The sequence below is a fragment of the Bufo bufo genome, chromosome 7, assembly GCF_905171765.1.
Source record: "Bufo bufo chromosome 7, aBufBuf1.1, whole genome shotgun sequence".
Taxonomy (NCBI): domain Eukaryota; kingdom Metazoa; phylum Chordata; class Amphibia; order Anura; family Bufonidae; genus Bufo; species Bufo bufo.
This window is the reverse complement of record NC_053395.1, coordinates 162,415,867-162,436,379: the sequence shown is the minus strand read 5'-3', so window position 1 is coordinate 162,436,379 and position 20,513 is coordinate 162,415,867. Positions and strand designations below refer to the sequence as shown.

The following is a 20,513-nucleotide window of genomic DNA, read 5'->3' as shown; positions in this document are numbered from 1 at the left end:
GAACGTCCCAAGGTCTTCTGTGTCCCCCAAGGAAACTGGGCGAGAAAACGAGATTTTTGTATAACTTACCAGTAAAATCTCTTTCTCGCTCTTTCCTTGGGGGACACAGCACCCACCCATTCGTTGTTTTTCTCTACACGGTTTCCGAGTTTGTGTTACCCGTTGGGTAGTTGGCTTGTTGGACTTTGCCTTTTCTCACTGCTTGGACACGCAACTGGCTGCCTTTCTCTCCAGGCTGAGGGTATAGCTGTGGAGGAGGGGCTTAACAGCTTTCACTTAGTGTCACGCCTCCTATGGAGATGAGCTATACCCAAGGTCTTCTGTGTCCCCCAAGGAAAGAGCGAGAAAGAGATTTTACTGGTAAGTTATACAAAAATCTTGTTTTTCTTATTTTTCTACTCTAAAACTGGGTGCATCTCGTAAAAGCAAAAAATGTGGTACATTGTGCACAAATTATAGACTTGTGCAATCCATATATTAGGAGACTGTTGCTCTAATGAGTTAATTGATATATCGAAAAGAACATTAAAACAACTAAAGGGGTTCTTCTCTAAAATAATACATGCATGAAGGCTCCCTCCCAGAAGGAAGAAAGATGTATATAGTACATCCAGTAATGATTCCTTTACCCACTAGATCTCTCTAACATACTTACATTTCTTAGGGGAGGTACTTGCTCTCCGTAAAGGAGTTTTCCGGTTATATTCATTTTTAAGCAAGTGATCGCAGTCTGCTCCGGTCCTCCATCTCAATCTTCTGGTTCCTGCACTGTTTAAATCTGGTGGTGCATTGGCCAACGATTGGCTTCAGTGTTGACTTGCTGCTTGTGACCAAATCACCACTGGAGCGGTGCATGTGACCATGCCCATCGGATGTAAACAGACTGTAGGACTGAAGCAGGTAAGGGAATCTTCTGTTTTCCGCAGGTTGGCTGTGGGCACTTGCTTTAAAATCGCTATCACTGGAAACCCCTTTAACAGGGTTTTCTAAGATTTTTATACTGATGACCTTTTAGGATAGGTTATCAGTATCTGATCGGTGGGGATCTAACACCCGGTACCCCCACCGATCAGCTGTTTGAGAAGGCATCCGCGCACCTGTAAGCGCTGCAGCCTGGTCTTTGGCTTTCCTAGGCCGAGTGACGACACGTTAATGTGTCACGTGGCCTAGGAGAGCAGATCAGCCCTATTCAAGCGCTATGTACAATGTCAAAAACAAAGAAAAATGGGGGGGGGGGGGGACCAATGGATAGAACACTTGGTGTAGTAAAGATGGAGAAGGAGGCAGCAGGTTACATGTTCGGGATAAGACCTAAACATCTTTATTATTTTATTATTTTTTGACACAAGGTTATTGTATATATCTGCTGGCTTTTTATCAAAAATATGAAATGATAAAATGTTCTTTCCTCGAAGGTTATTCTTTTTGTTTTATGTTTTTGTTTTTGTTTTTTAATATTAGTTTAAGGGCTCTTTCACACTTGCGTTCTTGTCTTCCGGCATAGAGTTCCGTCGTCGGGGCTCTATGCCGGAAGAATCCTGATCAGGATTATCCTAATGCATTCTGAATGGAGAGAAATACGTTCAGGATGCATCAGGATGTCTTCAGTTCCGGAACGGAACGTTTTTTGGCCTGAGAAAATACTGCAGCATGCTGCGCTTTTTGCTCCGGCCAAAAATCCGGAACACTTGCCGCAAGGCCGGATCCGGAATTAATGCCCATTGAAAGGCATTGATCCGGATCCGGCCTTAAGCTAAACGTCGTTTCGGCGCATTGCCGCATCCGACATTTAGCTTTTTCAGAGTGGTTACCATGGCTGCCGGGAAGCTAAAGTCCTGACAGCCATGGTAAAGTGTAGTGGGGAGCGGGGAGCAGTATACTTACCGTCCGTGCGGCTCCCCGGGCGCTCCAGAGTGACGTCAGGGCGCCCCAAGCTCATGGATCATGTGATCACATGGATCACGTCATCCATGCGCATGGAGCGCTCTGACGTCATTCTGGAGCGCCCGGGGAGCCGCACGGACTGTAAGTATACCGCTCCCCCGCTCCCCACTACTACTATGGCAACCAGGACTTTAATAGCGTCCTGGGTGCCATAGTAAAACTGAACGCATTTGGAAGACGGTTCCGTCTTCAAATGCTTTCAGTACACTTGCGTTTTTCCGGATCCGGAGTGTAATTCCGGCAAGTGGAGTACATGCCGGATCCGGACAACGCAAGTGTGAAAGAGGCCTAAGGCCTCTGCTTGTTCGTTTTTTTTTTTTTTTTTGCACTCATTTTGAGCACGGAGCACTCATTTCAATGGGTCCGCAACAAAATCGGTAGGTACTCTGTGTGCTTTCTGTTCCGCCAAAAAATAGAACATGTCCTATTATTGTCCACATTACAGACAAGGACAGGGCTGTTCTATTGGGGGCCAGCTGTTCTGTTCCGCAAAATACAGAATGCACACTGACATCATCCCTGTTTTGCGGACCGCAAAATACATACGGTTAAAGCTAACACTACAGCATTTACTTTTATTTTTTTTATTTATTTTTTACAGATCAAACTGAGATGACTATTGTGGGACTTCAACCAACTGTTGAGTATGTGGTCAGCGTGTATGCCCAGGGTATAAATGGAGAGAGCGAGCCCCTCGTCGAAACAGCCGTTACCAGTGCGTAGCCCGATGCAGTTTTTATTTAATTTTTTTTCTCCTGTGTTTTTATTCTTGTTCTTAGTACTATTTTATGAAATATTCTACTTTGTGCCCAGACAGTAAAAACTATGACTAGATTTAAGATGTTCTCTTGACAAGGTTGATGAGCAAAAACCGGTTAACCATTCTGCACCGCCATGGTCGACAAACATGTACCAGTAATGCTAAATACCGAATCCAGGGCGTAATGGACTTGGCTTTTTACAAACTAATTTTGCCAGTTTTACGCATTGATTGCAGCCACTAATTGCTTTTGGTATTAATGCAATAAGACAATTTTATATATTGAGCTTCTGCAATTAGAGAGCTTCCTACTCTTGTCATTTAGGAAACTGTTGCTTCATTCATACTACCGCCTGATTTACAAATGCTAGCTCAGCAACTGGTGGTTCTAAATCTGCATCTGCTCCTATAATTTTTAATTCATAGTTTTAGGTGAGAACTATTTTAACATGTGGCACACATGAGAATCCCCCTAAACAGTCCTGCTTAATGTAATATCAACGTATTAACCTTTTTGCTACTGGACCCTAGTATAGTATTTTTACTATGTTGGGTCCTCTGGATTGAAGGGGTTACATTTGGTCTTACTGGGAATTTAGCTAGAGCTTCTCCACCTAAATCTGTACTTGCAGAAATGTGATTTAGGCTACATTCACATGACCATATGTGTTTTGCGGTCTGCAAACCATGGATGTGCTAAATATGGATACCGGCCATGTGAATCCTGCAGTTTCCACAGGCTCTGTCAAAATTTCTATTCTTGTTCGCAAAACTGACAAGAATTGGACATGTTCTATTTTTTTTCGTGGGACGGCCATATGGATGTTGACTGAACACTGTATCCTCTCTGCATTTTATGCGGCCCTGTTGAAATTAATGGGCCTGAAGCCAAAAAATGTAGATCAGATGCAGAATTTTTTTTTAAAAATGGTCATGTGCATGAGGCCTAATGATGCAATAAATGTTAAAGCAAGCCAAGGTTAGATCATGCCAATCCTTTTCTGCTCTCACATTAGTGGCATTACTGCTGTGAGCTGAAAATCTGATTATTAGAGACTTGTTGAGTAGTAGCTTGGGCATGTTACCTGTAAGTGAAAATGCTGCAATTTGCTTCCTTTCCTGCTGCCTTTCTTCTGTTGCTTGTCTTTGCTGCTAACTGCTTTATGATTTTAATTTGCCTGACAGACGTTGACCGACCCAAGGGACTGACCTTCCCAGACGTGGGAGCTGATTCAATTAGATTTACCTGGGATGTCCCAGAGGGGCAGGTTACTGGTTACCGAGTGACCTACTCAAGCCCTGAGGATGGAGTCAGAGAGTTGTTTCCTGCACCAGAGTCTGATGATGACACTGCAGAATTGCACGGTCTCAGGCCAGGCACAGAGTACACTGTGAGCATCGTGGCATTGCACGATGATTTGGAAAGCAAGCCCCTCATTGGAGTCCAGAGTACAGGTATCTGGGACGCATGGCATGTTCCTTGTGTCCTTTCCTCTTGTCGGCCCCCTTCACTGATACCCAGTTGTTTTTCACCACTTTCCATGTCTATTTAACTTCCACTTCTTGTGTGCAAGAATGCATCTTTAATGTCCATACATGGAGCCTCACCAACATGGTTGCATTGGCTGTTGGCTCAAGTGAGCAACTAAAATGTAGATGTAATATCTTTTTAATGTAGTGTTGGCATGGAAGGTCCATATAATCCATGTTTGAGGAGGATTTTATGGCGTTGTTCTTGACGTTGCATGTTTTTATGCATGTTCTCTTTATTTTTTAATATTCACCATCTATTTATTTTTTTAAGTTTAGCCTCATGTATTAAATATTCAGTTTGTGTCTTGCAGCAATTCCTGCACCAACAAATCTTCAGTTCTCTCAAGTGACACCAACTGGCCTTACAATAAGCTGGCATGCACCTAATGTCCTACTTACTGGGTATCGTGTGCGTGTGAATCCAAAGGAAAAAACTGGGCCCATGAAAGAGATTGACCTCCCAGCTAGTACAACGGTCACCTCCATTACTGGACTCATGGTGAGCATCAGCTGGCGCCACTGAAACTATATAGCATGGAATTCTATTTCCCCATTTTTAGACAACTGTACTTAGGTTCCTTGGCTCCTAACATTTGCCCTATCAGTATTTTAACAATGGGAGTACCCAAAGCAAACTCAAAAAGGCATAGGAATAACCTGTTGGGGTTACATTTTGCCACCTCTTAGATCAACATGGGTAGAAAAATGAGGGCTGCAACTGTATTAAGCCATGTATTCAGTGATGCATATGAATAAGCCAACATGTCTCTCATGGAACACTTGTGGAGAGGTAGCTTGTTAAAGGGGCTATCCAGTAATATATATAAAGATGACCTATCCTCAGGATTAAGTCATCATTATCAGATTGGTGGGGTCTGAGTCCCGGCACCCCTGTTAATCAGCTGTTGTGGGGAGCCGCTACACTCACTGAAGCTTTGGCGAGCGCAGTCGGCTCCATGCATCTCTCCCTAGCACAGTGCTGTACGTAGTACAACAGCTGTGCTTAGTATTGCAGCTCAGTCCCATTCACTTCAATGGGGCTGAGCTGCAACTAGGCCATTTTACTGATGTACGGTCATGTCACATGGCATAAGAGGCCATGTTGCTCTGAGCGCCAAACCTCTTCTAGGTGTTGGACCCCTACCGATCTGATATTGATGACCTATCCTGGGGATAGGTAATCAATATTTATTACTGAATAACACCTTTATTATTTTATGCACTTATCTAGTGCTACTATATTCCGCAGCGCTTTAGACGTTTGCATCAGGCTCACTCAAGTTTCCTATCAGTATGTCTTGAGTGTGGTTTATGCACTAGACTTTTTTTTTTTTTTTTTTCCTTCACGTTGTCACTTGTCAAAAATGTATTTATATTGAAAAGAAATATATCAGATATGTATGTTTCATTCTTAAATTTTTTTTCATTATTTTTTTTTTATTTTTTTTTAAAATACAGTGGCTATAGTGATTTCATGTTTTATTCAACAGGTTGCTACCAAGTATGAAGTCCATGTATATGCAGTGAAAAATGGGATGACAAGTCTGCCACTGCAAGGAACAGTTTCTACCCTTGAAAGTAAGTATCCAGGCAGTACAACATGTAGTCTCCTCAATTTTCTCATGACTAAGAAGTCTCTCACACCAATGCTCATAATCTAATGCCCCTGTCCAGGACTTGAGTTACACCTTGACCAGTTTTCTTTTCATGGCAGAGTTGTTCCACTCCAGTTGCTTCCCTGCCTTGAGCAAAATACTTTTTACACTTATTTCTGTGACTAGCTGAGCTAACCTCTCCTTATCTGTTGTCAGACATCAGTCCACCTCGTCGTCCACGTGTTACAGATGTTACAGAAACGACAATAACCCTTACCTGGCGCACCAAGACGGAAACCATCACAGGCTTCCTGATTGAAGCAGTACCTTCTGGAGGTCAGACTCCTATTCAGAGGGTGATCAAACCTGATGTCAGAACCTACACAATCACAGGTAACGTTACATTCTTCATGGATCGTTGCGTGTTTGTAGGATATAGCTGGGCTTTTGTATATAGGGTGGAGCCTCAACATCTGATAAGTTTGTATAAACTTGTATTCCAGGACTGCAACCTGGAACAGACTACAAGGTCTACCTTTACACCTTAAATGACAATGCCCGCAGTTCCCCTGTCATTGTAGATGCATCAACAGGTAATGATCCTGTCTGAGAAGTGTACAATCATAATTGGCTTCCTTTTTGATATTTTACAGTTTTTTTTTTGTTTTTTTTTGTTTTTGTTTTTTCACTATGTAAACTTCTGAATAACTTTCAAACTGGTTTTACAGCTGTGGACAGCCCGTCCAATCTGCGCTTCTTGACCAGCACACCCAACTCTCTCTTATTCTCCTGGCAACCTCCTCGCTCCCGTATTACAGGTTACATTATTAAGTATGAGAGAGTTGGTGGAGTGCCCAAGGAACATCTGCCCCGCCTTCCAGCAGGAACCACCGAGGCCACCATCACTAGTGAGTGCTACCTCTTAAAGATTGTCCACGTAACATGGTTATTATTAGTGTCTTATTGCAAGGACCTCCATCTTTTAAGGGGTTATCCCATGATCCATGTAAAAAATGAAAATTGTATATAATCTAGGACACACAAACTCCTTTCTAACAAAGCTAGGACCAGTCCTGTACCTCACATGGATCCAGAGATCTCCCTATTCATTGCTTCAATTGTTCTATTAGATTTATTGCAAGCTGTCTGCTTAGGGGGTATGTCCTTTCTCATGGGGGGGGGGGGGGGGTCCTTTCTGCTGCAGTTAGTGACAGTTGAAGAATGGAACTGAGCATGTTGCTTCCTTTTTCAATAAGCAGGAGAAAGAAATTAAAAACATGGCAAAGAGCAGGGGGCGCTATACAGATGGATTTCATTAAGTAACTCAGTAGCTAGAATACATGCAGTTACAAAACTACTCAGCTACTATTGCAGCATCTCTTCCTATGTGTGTGTTTCTTTTGGGCACCTTTGTAGCAGGTGTATATGCAATGAAGAGGAAGAAATAAGTGGTCGGCACCTTTATTGAACAAATTTTATTGTAATTTTTCATGATGTTTATCTCTCAAATTTTTTTTTCTTCCTCTAGACTTGGAGCCTGGTGTAGAATACATAATCTACGTCATTGCTGTCAGGAATAACCAGAAGAGTGAGCCTCTTACTGGCCGGAAGAAGACAGGTATTTTTACATTTTATATATTGATAATTGAAGATTTAGGTTGAAACAGACCCCACATCTGAAAGTAGTATACATGCATTATTGTGGACCCTCCCCATTAAGGACTTAAGATGGCCAACATTTACTGTGGTGGCAATAAGCGGGTACCATTAGCCTTTCCCATGTAACCTGTTGCTGCAGCTTACGCCGATCACATTAGATTTTAAAATGATGCATAATTACCTAGTTTGGAATTCAGATCTGTTGTGTGTGTTCCCCCTCCAGGCTACTTTCACACTAGCGTTTTTTTGCGGCCCCATCTTGGATCTGCCAAAACGCTTCCATTACAATAATACAACCGCATGCATCCGTCGTGAACTGATCCGGTTGTATTATGTCTTCTATAGCCAAGACGGATTAGTCATGAACTCCATTGAAAGTCAATGGGGGGCGGATCCGTTTTCTATTGTGTCCGAGAAAACTGATCCGTCCCCATTGACTTACTTTGTGTGCCAGGACAGATCTGTCTTGCAGGCAGCGTTTTGGTGTCCGCCTCCAGAGCGGAATGGAGACTGATCGGAGGCAAACTGATGCATTCTGAGCGGATACTTTTCCAGTCAGAATGCATTAGGACAAAACTGATACGTTTTGGACCGCTTGTGGGAGCCCATGATGGATCTCACAAACGGAAAGCCAAAACGCTAGTGTGAAAGTAGCCTTAGTTGATCTTTCAAATCTGCCATGTTGCTTCCTCCATTCAGATCCCCCCCTGTACACAGCTGGAACACAGATTTGTTTCATGCCACCTGTCATACTTGGTTCATTAAGGGTATGTCCACATGAGCCAGAATTCCTGCTGCGGAGTTTCCACAGCAAAATGCGCATCAAAACTTGACGAGCATTTCATTTCACCCTGTGAATTGCAAAGGGCAAAAATCTATGGTGGAAATCCACTGCATTACCTGTCTTAAGTCTGTATTCCAAGGGTATATGGAGAATATTGAGGAGAGAATACGCATCAAGGTAGATTTAAAAAGGGAATCTCTACAAACACGGCCTGGGACGTCTGCTGTGTGTGAAGCTAGCCTAATGCAAATGGAGTCTCATTTAAAAAAAAATGGCTTGTAGTGCATTGCAATTTGTAGTTTTGCACGCTGCTCACATTTATTTATTTTTTGCCACTATGCAATGCATAGGTTTTTTTTATTTATTTATTTTTTTTTTTACTGCCTGTTGCGCTAATATGCTTTGAGGCATAATCTGTGTGGTGATTGTGACCAAATTAATTGTAATTGACTAGTAACTATACTTTAAAGGGGTATTCCCATCTTAGACAATGGGGGCATATCACTAGGATATGCCCCCATTGTCTGATAGGTGCGGGTCCCACCGCTGGGACCGTCCACCACCAAGCGCTAATCCCCGCCTCTCCCATGGAAGTCAATAGGAACGTGCCGAGCATGCGCTGCCCATGCTCCCATTAATTTCTATGAGGCCGACTGAAATAGTCGAGCCAGAGCTCTGCTATTTTCGGTGGCCCCATAGAAATGAATGGAGGGCGGCTGCGCATACGCAGTGCGCTGTCCTACACTTTCGGGTCTCTGTTCTCGATATAGGTGCGGGTCCCAGTGGTGGGACCCGCAACTATAAGACAATGGGGGCATATCCCTTTTTTTTTTTTTTTTTTTTTTTTTTTTTTTTATGGGAATATATTCTGAATTATTTTGTAATGATACTTTCTAGTCTGGTTCTGGCATCCAACACACACACTATACACTGGGTAACTTAATTTCTTAAAGGGGTTTAATGTGATTTTTATATTGCTGTCCTATCCTCTGGATAGAACGATATCAGACTGGCAGGGGTTTGACACCCTGCACGCCAACCAATCTGTTGTTAGAGAGTTGCTTCTGCCCTAAAGCTACACGGCACCGTCCATTGTGTAGGAGACTGAGCTGGTTACTGCAGTGCTGCTCCCATTCACTTTAATGGGAGCATTGCTGCAATAACCAGTTCCATCCAACTCTCATTCAATGGAGCTGTGTTCTGGTGCTGGAGCCACTCAGACCTCAACTGTAGTGATTTGACTGGCGCCTTAGCCGCCCATAACAGCTGATCGGTGGGTGAGTCAGGTGTCAAACGACCACTATGTGATGTTGATGACCTAACATGTGGATAGGTCATCAATATCTGTAGCTCAGACGATGCCTTTAACTGTAGAATTTTAAATAAGACTTTAAATTGAGCAAATTTCTTTTTTGTAATTAAACAAATTTATATCTGTAATTTCATAATTTTATTTTAATTCTATTTTAAAATGGGAGATCCATGTATAAAGCTGAAATATCAGTCTACCAAAAGTACAGTTTTGTATCTGTAGCAGTAAGACTAGTTTCACACTAGCATTACAACCATTGGGCAGGCTGCTCTAGCAGAGGAACAGGCTTCCAGAGTTCATTGTATCCGGCATAGCCAGATATTGCCTTTCCCTGCTGGAGCCTATTGACTATCGTGGCAAGCACCATTTTTTTTTTACCTGGCTGAATCCCAGCACTAATGCTGGAAAAAAGTCTGGGTCCCATTCTAGTCAATAAGGCCTGGGGGTACTTCAGCCTTTTCCGGATATGCGGGATACAATGAACTCTTCACAGGCGGGTCTTCTGCTGGATGGTTGTAATGCTAGTGTCAAACTAACTTAAACTAATGAATATTTCAGCTCCCTACTCAGACTCTCCAGTTGATTTAAGGTGCCTTCTTTACAGCACAGAATTCAATTCAATTTACAATTTTCTCAGTACCATGTCTGCTAGATGCAGTGGTACCACAAATCATTGCTGCTTGCTATAACTAATGCTTTGCTTTTATTGCTCCTAACCCTTTTTTTTGGCCAGACGAGCTCCCTGTATTGGTTACCCTCCCTCACCCCGGCCAGGGCCCTGAAATCCTCGACGTACCCTCCGAAGCAGAGAAAACTCCCTTTGTTGCACAGAAAACGTTTGACAATGGTAACGGTATCCAACTTCCAGGCTCTGTCGGACCATCCAGCTCTGCTCATGAAGGACAGGTCATTGAGGAACATGGCTTTAGAAGTCCTGTTGTCCCCACCACTGCTTCCCCTGTGAGACCAGGTCAATTTACTCCAGACAGGTATCCCGAAGTATTTGACCGATACCATATCAGCAGAGGAGACTTCGATGGGCCTTATCCTGAAGGCTTGGCACCTCAGATCAATGATACTGGTGTACAGGAAGTGTCATCACAAACTACAATTTCATGGAGACCTCTTCTGGAGACCACTGAATATGTAATTTCTTGTCATCCTGTGGGTGAGGAGGAATCTCTTCCTATTGAGGTAAATATGCTAAAATATATACATTTTGATACCGTTGATTTTAGTAGATAATGAATTCTAAAGTTTTTGGTCTACAAAAGTACTTTAGATTGTGTGCATATTAACAAGACCCAGTCATGGGCATGTTTACCCTTTCAGTTAATATTATTTTCATGAGGAGGAGAGAACGCAGTATAAAATGTATGCTGCTTTAGGCATTCATGCAGCATAGGGCCATTTCCACTACAGTAAAAAGAGTGCTTTATGCTTAAGAAAAAAAAACTGTATGAAGTTAATGGGAGTCTTTCACCACAGACTTCCCTATTAAACAAAGTGGACTGTTGGTTAAGCTTTTGCTCACAAAAATAAAAGGTTTCTGTCCCTTTCAGAATCTGTGGTTCCTGCTGTATGACATTTTTCCTAATATGTAAATGAGCTGTTTGGTGCAACAAGGCAGTTACCGTTGCTCTCTTCTAAACAAAGCTCTGCTCCTTCTAGCGCCCATCCCCTCCCTCTTTGCATTGATTGATGGGATCAGGCAGTGATGATGAAATCTTTTCTGACTGTCAATCGAAGCTGGGAGGGAAGGGCTAGGCACTAGGAGTGGAGCTTTAGTGCACTGAAAGCAATGTTGACACCCTTGTTGCACCAAACATCCCATTCACATATTAGGAAAGATGTGATGTAGCCAAAACAAAGCTTTGGATCAGGAGGGGGATTGAAACGTATTATTCTGGTGACCAAAAGCTCTGAGGCTACCTGCAAATGTTGCAGATAATACATATTTTTCTACCCTGAAAAAACGTAGCACAATACGTTACCGTCAAAGTGAATGACACTTTGGGAGAGACTTGTTTCTCTTGCGCCTGAAAAGTGGTGTTAAGTCGCAGGTGTTACTTTAAAAATAAATTGTTAAATCTATCAGATTTGCTACCCTTCGCCACTTTCCCAAAAAGGTGTGTGTGTGGGGGGGGGGGGGGAAATAGACAGCTGTCCTGTCAAATTTTTCTTTATTTACGTCTGTATTCTGGCAGAAATGAAGCCAGAAATCTATGGCAGCTCAGAGCTGTTTCTGTTTTAGGTTAACAGACGATGTGACTAATTTATGATGAGGCATACACCTCATCATAAATTGGACATGTCCTCCTGCAGCAGGGAATATCAAGACCCTTTTGGCTTTTTTATTTATTTATTTTTTTTTCAATACGGAAATTGACCTGCTGTTCGAACTTTGAAATCTGCAGCATGTCAGTTGTTTCTGCGGCTTTCATATTTTGCAATGCAAAGGACGAGATCTGCTCTAAATCCGGAACAAAAAAATGCAAGCAACGCATGAGAATTTTGGTGTGAAATCCACACACAAATCCGTGCTGTATTTTTGTCAATCCGTGCAGTGCGCTGTGTTTTAAAGGGGTTGTCTCATCTCGGACAATGGGGTCATATCACTAGGATGCTATATTGTTTTATAGGAGCGGGTCCCACCGCTGGAACCCGCACCTATATCCAGAACGGAGACCCGCAAAGTGGTGGCTGGAGGACTCTGGTCCGGCCACCACTGAGCGCTCTCCCCATAGAAGTGAATGGGAGCGCACTGCACATGACATGGCCACCACTCCGATTCACTTCTATGTGCCAGACGGAAATAGCCGAGCTCTCGGCCATTTTCAGCGGCTCCATAGAGAATGACTAGAGGGCGGCTGCGCCCTACACCACTTTCAGAGCTATGTTCTCGATATAGGTGCGGGTCCCGGACCGATCAGATGATCCTAGCGATATGCCCCATTGTCTGAGATGAGACAACCCCTTTTTAATAGCCAAATCTGTGGTGAGACTACCTCTAAGGGTGTAGTATGGATTCCCATGTCTGCAGCATGTCTTTATATGTTGCATATTTGTCAGATATTGTATGGTGGCATTCACTTACACAGTGCAGAGTGGAAAACATGGGATTTTAAAGGAACTATGTTAGCCATATACCTTGATAGTCGAGTGCCACTAACCTGTCAATAAAGAGAAGTCTTCATAAAATCTATTTATGAGGTGCAGCGCAGTGTGAGCCAGGAGTTGTAATTATGAGCAGCATTTTTTCCCTTGCCCTCCTGCTGCTGATTGATACCTTTCTGCCTATGCACAGTAATGGGGAGAAAGCTGTCAATCAGTTGGAAGGAGTGGTGGGGGGTGAATATGAAGGTCTTCAAGCTCTGTGTTGGGCTTTATCTGCACCTGATAAACATTTTGAAAACTGTTTCATATTGACAAATGACGCACCACTACAGTCAGGGTGTCTCTCAGTACGTTATGCTGCCCTCACATATAATGTTGACCTGTGTCTTCATCAACCATTCTACAGTTTAGAGTTCCTGGGACATCTACCAGTGCCAGACTAAATGGTCTCAGCCGTGGAGTCACTTACAATATAATTGTGGAGGCGCTTAAAGGATCAGATCGCCACAAGGTCCTTGAGGAACTGGTGACCGTCAGTAATTCTGGTAAGAACACAAACTTTTACCATATTTTCAAGGGATATTCCGGTTAAGTTATCCCCTAACTATTAGATTGGTGGGGGTCCCATCGCTGGGACCCCCACTGATCACAAGAACTGGGGTCCATACTCCCTGCAGCCCTCTGAAATGAATGGAGCAGCCGATTGGGCATGCACATGGCTGCTCAATTCATTTCTATTGGAGTTCTGGAGACTGCCAAGTAAGGCTGCTCTGTTCAGGGGGTACGGGGTCCCTGTTGTGATGAGTGGGGGTACCAGCGGTAGAACCCCACTGATGGTTATCCGCAAGCCTCTGCATAGGGGATAACTTAATGTAACTGGAATTCCCCTTTAAGCTTTGTGTAATGTTGCCGTATAAAATTAATCCACACAAAAAGTTGAATACATTTATAATGCATTACACAACTTAATTGTACAGTTACATCCTGCATCATACACCAGAGCTGTATTCCCAGTTCTGCCAGTTGCTAGGGTTAATTGGGTTGTCCTGATTTAATGCACTCTTCTTACAGATGTTCCTGATGGTGCATTACAACCTGCTGAGGATACCTGTTATGATACCTTCACTGGATCAAATTACGCAGTCGGGCAGGAGTGGGAACGTATCTCTGAGTCTGGATTTAAACTTTGGTGCAAGTGTCTAGGTTATGGAAGTGGACACTTCAGATGTGACTCCTCAAGTGAGTATGATCCATTGGTTTCAAGCTCCTTCTCAAGATTGCTGGCTGTTTAGCCCCTCAAGAATGCACACCCTTTGTGGCTTCCTGCTTAGTCTGTTTCTCATGTTTCTTAGAATGGTGCCATGACAATGGAATCAACCACAGGATTGGTGAGAAATGGGACCGCCGTGGAGAGAACGGACAGATGATGAGCTGCACTTGTCTTGGAAATGGAAAGGGCGAGTTCAAGTGTGAACCTCGTAAGTATATTTGTATGTCCAGTTGAAATGGTGAGAATCCGTATGTGCCATTCTCATTACTGCAGTATTGTGGTGCAAGCATTGACTTAAGTTAACGGGGTAGTCTGTTGTAGAGAGCGCCTTTTCCATATGCTCCATTAGGGTATATGGATGTACTAGAGTGGGGTCCTGCATTGGGCCTTTCCTGTTAGTCAGAGGGGCTTTGCTCTGGTGGGAAGTGGCCAGGCTGTAAGGGAAATGAGAGCTAGCTAGCTGCTTTCACCTGGCAGTATCATCACAAGGAGGCCAAGGGAGTTTTAGGGGAAATTAGGCAACCCAAAACAGTTTGTCCACACGTGACTAGAATCTAACGTGCTGTTTTTTTTTTGTTTGGTTTTTTATCCCAGCAGCGAGTGGATGAGAATTTCTAAAAACCTAATTCACTTTGCTGTTACTGTAGAATGCTGCAGACTAGCTGCACACTTCTGCAAAGCAAATCCACAGCATTTCAGTCACACGTGGACATGCCTTATCTGGAGTGAACATAAGGGCACATGTTAACATGGTTGTAATCCTAATAAATGTTGTTGTCCATTTACTTTACTATATTTTTATTTTTTATTTAAATTATTATTTTCTTTTTACAGATGAAGCTACTTGCTATGATGATGGGAAGATGTATAATGTTGGTGAGCAGTGGCAAAAGGAATACCTGGGAGCCATCTGCTCTTGCACATGCTATGGAGGACAACAGGTATGTTTACAGTATTCAGCTTATTTTCATACATGGCGCTATGAAGGACATTGATAAAGACCAGTGTATTGCACACTGGTCCTAAGCTGTCCCCCACTTGCATCAGAGATGACCGCCTAATAATTGTTGTGCATCTGTGTACCAAAATGGCAGCTAGGGAGCAGGTGTAGATTTCCACTATAGTTCGTCAGTTTCCTGGCGTTTATTATAAAAAATGTTGTGGGCTGGCTAAGATGGCCCCGCTCTGCACCCTTTTTTTTTTGAAAAGTAGTGAGCAGGGCGCCAAGCCCCCAGGAAGTTGCACAATTTTGATCATAGAGTGCGCTAAACTTGGCAACTTTTTGCTGCTAGTTTTATGGCCTACAGAGGATAATGAATGTGCCCCTGTGTTTTTAATCTAGATGCATGGTCATGTGTAAAGCCTGTATAGGCATCGCTAATATTTTGTGTAGTTAAGGAAAATCTGAAAGCGGCCCATGCAGAGTGTTCTCCGAGAGCAAAATGACGCCATGTCTATTTACCAGTCCTTATTGTTTTGACAGGGTTGGCGCTGTGATAACTGCAGAAGACCAGGTGCAGCAGTTTCCCCTGACACCACCGGGCACACAGTTTCCCAATACACACAAAAATACCAGCAGAACTATGTAAGTAGAAGACACGTGGATGTTGTAGCAATCCTTCTAGAGACATTTACTCAACAACCCTCCTCTTTCAGGTCTTGCCGCTGTATGGCTGGGTTAAAAGGGGCATGTATCACTTTAGCAAATAGCATTTATTATGTAGGGAAAGTGGACACAAGCCACTTACTAATGTATTATTATTATCTATATTTCTTCCCTCCCTGGCTGGTTTTATTTTTCCATCACATTATACACTGCTCGTTTCCATAGTTACGACCACCCTGCAATCCAGCAGCGGTGGTCGTGCTTGGACACTACAGGAAAAAGCTCCAGCCTATGTGCGTGACCCAGGTCTTGGCCACCAGAGATGTTGACACTTTTGTTCTTTAGTGTGCAAGCACGACCACTGCTATTGGAAAGCAGGGTGGTCATAACCATGGAAATGAGCAGTGTATAATGTGATGGAAAAATTACTCCAGCCAGAGAAGGAAGGAATGTGGATAATAATACATTAGTAAGTGGCTTGTATTAACTTTCTCTACATGATAAATGCCGCTTGCTGAAGTGAGACAAGCCCGTTTTACACTGGGCTTTCTATTGGGGGCAAACTCTTGTATACCTGAAAACTGTATTTAAACATATATACTGCAACAAATCCATTCACTTTAATGTAGTGTACCAAAGGATTACATTTTGGACTCTGATCTGCCTCCTGTTGGCTTCCGGATTTTTTATTTTTATTTTGCTGAAGAGAATAGTGTGGAATACTACATCGTTCTGTCCAGCAAAAAAAAATGAAACAAACGAAAAGCAGGTCAAAGTCCAAAGTTTAATCCTGCCCTATTAAAGTGAATGGATCCACTGCGGTATACATTTGAACAGGTTTTCGATTACTTAAGTGTATGCTCCTGATAGAAAATCCAGTGAAAGGGCTAAAACGCGGTGTGAACACACCCTAAAGGTGGGTTTACATGTTGCTTTTAAAGGGTGACGTGTGCAGTGTAGTTCCAGCGCTGACTTCCAGGGAGGGAGCTACACTGAACAGCTGATTGGCAGCGGTGCGGTGTGTCGGACCCCCGTCCATCAGCTAATGATGGCATAATCTGAGGATAGGCCATGACTTAAAAAAAAGTTGGGGCTAGACAAACTTTACTTTTTATTTATTTTAACAGGTGAAACTTGTTAAAGCGGTGTTTCACCTGTAAAAAACTGTATAGACAATTACCACATTAACTTAACAGGTTTCAAAAAATACATGCATGTTTTTTTTTTAAAGAGACACAAAAGTAAGACCTCTCATTGGTAATCTAAATCTAAAGGCCCCTTTACACAGTTTGATGGAGAAGACTATTTTTGGGAAGGCGGCACAGCTTACATGGGCTATCACTTGCCTCCATACAGAATGATTGTTTGCCGGCAGCAGAAGCTGTTTAGACATGATGATCTGCTGGCCACAAACTATTTAGGTGTCTGCACCAACGATCTATTACCCGAAAAAAATGTGTTTTGCTTGTTCATCGGGTAAACGGCAGCACATTTTTAACAGGCCAATTATTTCTTACGAGCGTTCATACAGACTCTTATTGGCAATAATCTGCCAGAATATCAGGCAGTGTAAAGGGTCCTTGAGGCCAGTTTCAGACAGCCACATGCGGTTCAGGAAAAACTCCTTCCCGTAGGGATTTATGATAGCGATGCACATTGAAAACCTGAGCATCCCTTGTACCATCCATGGAGCACAAAAACAACTTGGCAAAACTGATAAAAACAGCTTGTGGTTGCGGCTGCGTGTTCAGAAATGTCCCATGTAAAAATGCATTCTTGGGGGTGGGATGAAGAATCGGAGAAGTCTTAATCCAACCTGACCAATACCAGGATGGTTGCTTTACTTATGATATTTGGGGATGGCCTAGGAATTGGCAAGATCTCCCAACATGAGTGTCATGTATATGGCCTGTCCTAGAAGGTCAGAGTACCAGAGAGAAGAGTGTGTGTGTTGTGTGTTTTTTTTTTTTTTTTTTTTTTTTTTTTTTTTTTTTTTATATATATGTGGTTTTATCCCCCACCTTCCTCCATAAACCCTATTTTGCCTCTTTAAATCCATGTAACCCTTTTCTCTGTTCTCTGCAGAATGTGAAATGTCCTATTGAGTGCTTCCTTCCTCTGGGCCTGCAAGCAGACACACATACTGAACAGACCAAGAACTGAGTCCCCTTACAACAGCGTTACGTGCATTATAGCTGACCTGGTGGAGCAGCAGAGTGGGGTGGAGGAGGCCGAACTCCCCCTCTGACTAACACAAAAGCTTCAACATTCATCTGAAGTACTTCCACGCCGTTCAGTATTCAATGATTGTAATTTTGTTTTTATTTTGCTTACATTGATCTGGGAAACCAAAGAGAAATGGCTAGTTTTTAATACTGGGCAGTGTTACCGTTTTGATCCTTTAAGGAAAAAATCCTGTGTGAAATAGGGGCCTTGTTTTGGCCCATATAACCCTGCAGTGTATTGCTCTTCTCAATGGGCTACAGGGTGGGTTGATGTCAATAGGTAAATTTAAAGGGCCGCAGGGACCAATTCTGCTTTTTTTTAAATATTACCAATGCAGCGCCTACTGGCTGCTTCTGACACTGATGTCTCTTACTTTTGTGCACAATTTTAATTCCTTTTTCCGCACAATCCTTACTAATACCTGACCTTCCTTCAGTGTTATTTATCAATGTCTACTGCATCTTCAGAGGATTCCTTCTACTTAACTATGGAAAGTAATTCTGAAACCTAGAAAATGATGGCAATTGAATCGGATGTAATTATGGTTTGGTGATTTTGTTTTTATTTTTTTGTTTTATACTGTATGTGCCAAGCTTTTACTACTGTGGACAGATGACTCTTCTTTTAATAAAAAGATCTTAAAAATTTTAGTGTGTTCTTTGTGGCTCCTTCGTGTTTCATTTATTCACCATAATAAAGGCTCATTTTAGCATCCATAAAGGTACCCACACAAAGTGTAGATTTACGTGGAGAAAATCCACATGAAATCCGCACCAAATTCACACACAAATCCGTACTATTTATTGTATTTTTGTTGCATATTTGATTTACATTTTTTGTAGATCTTGTCTTTTAATTTAAAAAAATGACATCTGCATAAGAAAAACGCAACAACAAATGACATGCTGCAGATTTCAAAATCCTCAATTTCCGCACCTAAGAAAAAGGCAAAGTGTATGAGAATGAGCTTTATCTAATCTGATACATTTTGCTGGCACTGTATTAGTGTTTTTTCCCCCACACAATAAAAAAAAAAAGAAACTTAATCCGAATCATTTGCGCTCACTAGTGTTGAGAGAGTTTGATCCGAATTTCATGAAAAATTTGATTTGCCGCAAAGCCAAATGTCTTCGTGCTTTGTGATGGCAAATCGATTTTTCCCTGAATGGCGGTAAAAAATAAATAAATCATAATTGCCTCAACCGTTAGACTGAGAAGAGCTGGCTGCCACCATCTTGATTGAAGATCTTGCACAAAATCCTGTGAACGTTGACATTTAACGTCGCCAAACCGGCCGACATGATGTTATCGCTAATCTGCATTTAAGATGGCGGCTGGCTGTTCGCTAGAAAATGGATGAAAGTATGATATTTTTTTTTCCCTTATGCCCATGACTGCACCCTTGAGAGACCGCCTCCACCCAGGACCGGAAACGGGAACTTTCGTGGAGAGCACTTAAGGAGGGATACCTCCCCTATACCACCAGTTTTCGGTTTCCTGTCCTATGGATAGGACATTTTGTGGAGAGCTGGATTAGGCTGCAGGAGCCCCGCAGGCACTTTATTATGGGGGTTACCTGGTGCGGCATAAGTCTCCTCTCAGAGCCGCCTACTAAGCCTGGGATTCATCATTCTGGATAGTTTATCGGGCTGGTGTTCCTGGGAAGTCCCAGCATAACCGAGAGGGGGCCTTTACTCTGCCTTCCTCCCTGTCTCAAAGCTTACAAAGGCGGGGGTGGCGGGGTTTGAGTTATTCACATGCCCTGTGTGCAAGACGGAACGCACGTGGAGTGCGTTCGGGAAGTAGGAGAAGGAAGTTGGTACTGAGGCCGCATGGATGCATCAGCAGGGTCCCGACCCTTTTAGTATTTAAACCCTTCAGTGCGTGGTCAGGAGCCCAGCCAGCCTACGATCCTCAGTGAATCTCTAATGGAAAACTCTCAATCCTTGTCCACTATCATGGATGATGAGTACCCAGCGCACTGATATCCAGGAGAGTCATGATACCAGATCTAATGGGGATTATTCTCTTATTTTATTTGTAGAATATCAGAGGGCCCCAGGAAATCTACCACTAAATCCAAAGGGGGGGGGGGGGGGGGAGGAGAATGTGCAAGAAAAGGCTCACCCCTTCTTGGTCTAAGTTACTGTGTCAGCATTGTGTGAACAAAGTGGTTGAAGAGGAATCCCCATCTTTACTTCAAAGTATCAAAGATATTGTTAATTCTGAAGTTTCGGATTCAATGAAAATGAAAAGTCACGCTAGTATAATATCCGATTCGGACTCTTCAGATGAGAATGAGCAGGGAGAAATCCTGGAAAATTCAAGCTCATCTTCAGCTGAAGAAGCCATGAGCAGACCTCTATTTTCCCCTGAGGATACAGAATCCCTACTGAAAGCTATTAGAGCTACTATGAAAGTGGATGTTCCTAGGGAACCAAAGTCTGCCCAGGACATAATGTTTGGTGACCTGGGGCACAAAAGGTTAAGAGTTCTCCTTTAAATGAAAACATAAATTCAAAGAGAATGGAATAAGCCTGATAAGAAACTCTTTTTATTCCTATCGCCAAAATGTCAAAAAAGGCAGCCTTACCTTTTGAGGCTCTTGGTAGTTTAAAGCATCTTTTGGACAGACGTGCAGAGGTATACCTTTAAAAAAAAAAAAAAAAAAAAAAAAAAAAGCATGAGACGCTTCGACCTAAGCATT

At 42.8% G+C, this 20,513-nt stretch overlaps 1 protein-coding gene and 1 long non-coding RNA gene across 15 annotated transcripts in view; one reads left to right on the top strand and one right to left on the bottom strand.

Moving 5' to 3' along the window:
- The window catches only part of FN1 (fibronectin 1), a 67,960-nt gene extending 47,691 nt beyond the window's left edge, over positions 1–20,269 (top strand). For 4 of the 14 annotated variants that reach the window (XM_040439701.1, XM_040439699.1, XM_040439693.1 and 1 more), the window contains 15 exons: positions 2,546–2,659; positions 3,890–4,159; positions 4,549–4,736; positions 5,728–5,815; positions 6,049–6,225; positions 6,336–6,425; positions 6,561–6,740; positions 7,361–7,450; positions 10,321–10,781; positions 13,111–13,249; positions 13,776–13,943; positions 14,057–14,182; positions 14,809–14,915; positions 15,458–15,641; positions 20,259–20,269. In XM_040439701.1, the coding sequence (XP_040295635.1) occupies positions 2,546–2,659; positions 3,890–4,159; positions 4,549–4,736; positions 5,728–5,815; positions 6,049–6,225; positions 6,336–6,425; positions 6,561–6,740; positions 7,361–7,450; positions 10,321–10,781; positions 13,111–13,249; positions 13,776–13,943; positions 14,057–14,182; positions 14,809–14,915; positions 15,458–15,641; positions 20,259–20,260 (2,384 nt within the window). In that variant the 3' untranslated portion in view covers positions 20,261–20,269. Of the gene's footprint in view, positions 1–2,545; positions 2,660–3,889; positions 4,160–4,548; positions 4,737–5,727; positions 5,816–6,048; positions 6,226–6,335; positions 6,426–6,560; positions 6,741–7,360; positions 7,451–10,320; positions 10,782–13,110; positions 13,250–13,775; positions 13,944–14,056; positions 14,183–14,808; positions 14,916–15,457; positions 15,642–17,665; positions 18,455–20,258 lie in introns of those variants that run through there. The other 10 variants (XM_040439703.1, XM_040439694.1, XM_040439692.1 and 7 more) reach the window with 5 other exon arrangements.
- LOC121007632 lies at positions 8,543–12,622 on the bottom strand. Its single transcript, XR_005780448.1, has 2 exons — positions 12,258–12,622; positions 8,543–8,821 (listed from the first exon to the last, which is right to left on the bottom strand). It is a non-coding gene; the product is annotated as an uncharacterized LOC121007632 (long non-coding RNA).
- Positions 20,270–20,513: the final 244 nt, after the last annotated feature.